The 4,701-nt window shown below is 40.4% G+C and overlaps 1 protein-coding gene across 1 annotated transcript; it reads right to left on the reverse strand.

Annotated features, from left to right (window-relative positions):
• Window positions 1–1,541: 1,541 nt before the first annotated feature.
• LOC124119659 (tripartite motif-containing protein 3-like) lies at window positions 1,542–4,293 on the reverse strand. Its single transcript, XM_046482252.2, has 2 exons — window positions 3,891–4,293; window positions 1,542–3,661 (listed from the first exon to the last, which is right to left on the reverse strand). Exons 1-2 carry the CDS (start codon window positions 4,177–4,179, stop codon window positions 2,028–2,030), a joined length of 1,923 nt encoding a protein of 640 aa, XP_046338208.2. The 5' UTR covers window positions 4,180–4,293; the 3' UTR covers window positions 1,542–2,027.
• Between the last annotated feature and the right edge of the window lie 408 nt (window positions 4,294–4,701).

Here is a 4,701-nt window from a genome sequence, read left to right on the forward strand (position 1 = left end):
AAAGTTCATGTATTCCAAGTCATGACCATGTCATTCGAAATTCTTGTAAATGTTGATAAATTTATATTTGAACTATAAGAACTGGCATAAAAGGACATTTCTAACAACTTATAGTGGGAGCGATACATGCAGACGCCATCTGAACTGACGAGCAATAGAAACCTAGTACATACTTCTACATGTTTTTTGGGTGTTAGATATAATTTGATTTAAAACTTTTAAAATAAAATTAAAAATTGAAAAATAAAATCGCATAATACACAAGAGGTTATGAGTATCTCGGACATCTCATCTTTGAAAAACAATAAATTTGTTTACAACATTTCAAACATGGTAGGGGCCAAGTGGTTGCAAATCCATTTCTTACAGCAGTCTTCACTAAATTTGTTTACACACATTTACCCAGACACAGATGACGTTTTACACACTTTTGCAGGAATGAGTGATGGCTGAAGAGAAATGCTCAAACTTAACAACAGTTCTTTACATTTTCAATTACAAAAAAACCCGATCGGTAAACCTTCCTTTGTCCCTCTGATTATTATTCATCCCAGCTAAGCGTACACCAAAGTTATTTCCCTTTATGTTGCGCAATGTCTATACGTAAAGTATTTCCGTTTATAATCAATTAACTGGGCTTTTGACAGATAATCAATGCGAATAATGTTATACACCCTTAATTCATTCTATAAAATAAGGTGATAAATCGAGACATAATGTTATTGATAACCACAGTGGATGAATATTTAACTCTTGGATTCTACGACGAGTGACGAAACGTTCAAATCTAAAGAATCAGGGTAGAGCTGTTCTTGACCGCGATCGAGACATTTTGCCATTCGATCCCCCTTTTGTAATCTTTCCTGATAAACAAGGGAACACGATACTGCCCCTCAGTCCTGCCCCTGCCCCTGCTTTTAGTAATAAATGCAATAGTGTTTCCTGTGTAGTGTATGTAATGACTTTATACTCACGCTCTTGGACATACATATATGTTTATCATGCAAGATTAAAAGACAACCCACTTTTCCGAGATCACAGTGTAAATATATTAACTATTCGTCTCTGTAATAAAGTATACCGCGTTGACGCTTTTTGCTCTCAATTCTACAAAATAACAAATTTTCCGCCATCATTACAACCATTTCACCTCTTTCATGTGTGATTTTGTCTTCATAATGCGAAGAACTGGACTGATTGAATAACTATCGCAGGAGTAAGGTGAGGTGAAATTGGGTTTGGTTAGTGAGTGAGTATGGTTTTACGCCGCTTTTAGCAATTTTCCAACAATATCACGGCGGGGGTCACCAGAAATGGGCTTCACACATTGTACCCATGTCGGGAATCGAACCCGGGTGTTCGGCGTGACGAGCGAACGCTTTAACGCTTTAACCACTAGGTTACCCGACCGCCCGGGTTTAACGTCGCGTCCAAGATTATTGCAATATAGCGACGTGCCTGCACGTATGTGTGTGTCTGATTTTACTAGTCTGGACTGATAACGATTTATAGTGATAGCTCGCTGAGATACCATGCCGCAGTTTAACATGAAGACTCCACACACACACAGTATACTGACTCAGAGCCGATCAGTCCTTGTTGTATATTTAGCCCCTTAATGTCGAGCGCCAGACATCGTAACAAGAAGTACTATCTTTTGACGTCGTTTGGTAAAACGCGGCCGGGGATCGAACCCCGGACCTTCCGCTCTCCGGGCGGACAATCTACCACTTGACCACGGGTGCGGTCCTATCGCAGGAGTCATATGTAGGGATCGGGTGAAGCGATGTTAAAAAAATCAGATGCAAGTGTACCTGTCCATCACTCACAATGTGTTCTCAACCCATCTGAACGCACGACAAACACAACAGTCGTTGTCCCCAAAAGTAATTCGCTCCCATGTCCGGTTCATTCAGCACGGTTTTACGAACAGTTTGGCTATTTGCAATCAGTTAGGTCTTGTATACAGCGTATGTGTGGCTCACAGCTAGCTTCTACACGACAAAGTAATGTGTATCTATTTCAGTCTATCCTTCACAAAAGGTGAATACTTTCACATGATCATCGCTGGTAACGTAAAGCAAGCCATCATCATCCAGACAGATACCACGAGGACTCTCAAGGCGATCATGTTGTGTGAGAACATCTCTGACAAACTGCCCCGACTCTGTCAGCTGAATCACCCTTTTGGTGCCTCTGTCTACAAGCAGGATGTCTCCTGTGCTGGTTGTTGTGACACCTCGAGGATATTTCAGAGCATTGTCTCCTGAAGGGGTGTAGGTGAAAACAACTTCACCATCACAGGTCGCAGATACCAGGGATTTTACTGCAGCATCACTGACTATCAAGTTGTTATTTCTCGTGACATGAATATAGGATGGGTTCTTTATCACACCTGTGTTGATAGATTTAAGAACATTCCCTTTCATATCCAGCACGTCAACAGAGGCACGACTGCCGATACCACCTGCTACCAGTTGTGAAGAGTTCAGACAGGCTAACCCATAATACTTCTTCTTTGTCTTCACAGTTGACACTTGTGTGGGTTCAGTGTTAAAGCTGATGAAAGCTATTTGTTTTGTGTCTGGCAGAGTAACAGCTACCCGAGCTCCACCAACCTTAGCTACTTGCTTTGGAACAGCGGGAAGATCGAGACATTTCTGGATGAGTCTTTTGTTTGAAGTATAACATGCATGAAGTCTACTATTAAACCTATCTATCACAACAGTTACCTTGATACCATCAACAACTAATACTGCAACATCAAATAAACTATCGACCCAGGTCCAGATGTCTTCCTCTCTGCTACAGTCTATTGTTTGCAGGAGAACAGGAGAAGACGTCCGGTCACTCACATCCTGAACAACCATGACCTCCCCCAGATGCACCTCAGCTACAGATCTCCTCAGTTTATCTGTGTCATGTGTGAAGACAATACTGGATAGTACTGGTCTCTTGTCCTCACTTGTGTCCTTATCTCTGGATGCTACAGCCACAGTCTCATATATATCATACATGTCTCCTACACAGTTTGACGTTACGGCTTTATCTGTGAACTCATACCGCTGCTGATGCATCTGGAGCTCAATCTCCTGGGACTTTCTGTTGGCTTTCAAGTCTTGTACACGTGTCTCAGTGGGTTGGTCGATACGATCAAGCAGTTTCTTTTCTTTTCTCAGAAGAACGTCTACAGCTGCCATGCGTACTTTCTGAACTTGGTCTTTCATCTCCTGTGCGTTCGTCGATAGCCTTTCAATTTTCGAATTTGTTGAAGTAATATTATCAGTGTAAGTTTCAATTGTTTTCTCTTGGTTTCTAGTTTCAGTTATCAGACTTTCTTTCACAAGAGGCGTCATTGTATCTATGGTTTCAACATCATCACACTTCCTGTGTTTGATACTGCAGCATACAGTACAAATTGCCATCCTGCAATCTTTACAAAACAGTTTTATCTTCTCATCCTTGTGGATTCTGCACATAAAGCGCTGTGCCTTTGGTTTCTCGTTACTATGGATACATAAGTCAATCACTTCATGGTCACGTGACAGCGGCATCTTCTTGTGTAACTTGAGACATCCATCACAAAAGACATCGTCACAAATGGTGCACCACACAGTGCCTGGAGTTGTCTCCCCATCTTCTTTGCACACGTTACAGGTATCTAAACATAAAGCACAGCGTGTTACAAATAATGCAATATCTAGAAAACACACTCACATACTACAACTTTTAATACATACTGTATGTTTACGGGCCATAGTTGTTAGGTGTATAAATGTCAATATAAACCAGCTCACTTCGAACTCAATACTTCTCACTTTAATAAATATAAAAACTGCATTTCCAATACCTTGGGGTGCAAGACATGAAAACTTTTCAAAATTCCCTACCTGACGATTCCCCCAAATCGTCCATCAGACTCTGTATAATGTGGTTTGGTTTCAGCTGTCTGACCCACTCCTCTACTGGTCTAGCAGGGTTGGCCACCTTCGTCAGCTGTCTACAGGAGGGACATGGAATAGACTTGGCTTGAATTGCTTGAGGCTGTGTTTTGGTGTATTTCAGCAAACAGGACTTACAGAATGTGTGACTACACTGAAGTGTGGCAGGATCTGTGAACACTTCTGTACAGATGACACAGGTCAGATGGTTGTCCGTCAATTTCTTTGCGGTGGCCATTTCTGATGGAAAGAAATAGTCCGACTTAGCTATGTCTTCAGTACGAGTTTATAAAAATATATTTCATGGTGCTAAGTATCTCCAATGATCTATTCTTGCAGTGATCATAATAAAACACACAAACAAAAACACACACACATACATGCATAATTACACACACACACACACACACACACACACACACACACGTCCATACTCTCATACACACACATACATACATACATACATACATACATACATACATACATACATACATACATACATACATACATACATACATACATACATACATACACAATCTTATTCATTCGCAGACACGCACACACACACATACATACATACATACATACATACATACATACATACATACATACATACATACATACATACATACATACATACATACATACAAACATACATACATACATACATACATACAAACATACATACATACATACATACATACATACATACATACATACATACATACATACATACATACATACATACATACATACAAAC

The sequence above is a fragment of the Haliotis rufescens genome, unplaced genomic scaffold, assembly GCF_023055435.1.
Source record: "Haliotis rufescens isolate VD_foot unplaced genomic scaffold, xgHalRufe1.0.p SCAF_17, whole genome shotgun sequence".
NCBI lineage: Eukaryota > Metazoa > Mollusca > Gastropoda > Lepetellida > Haliotidae > Haliotis > Haliotis rufescens.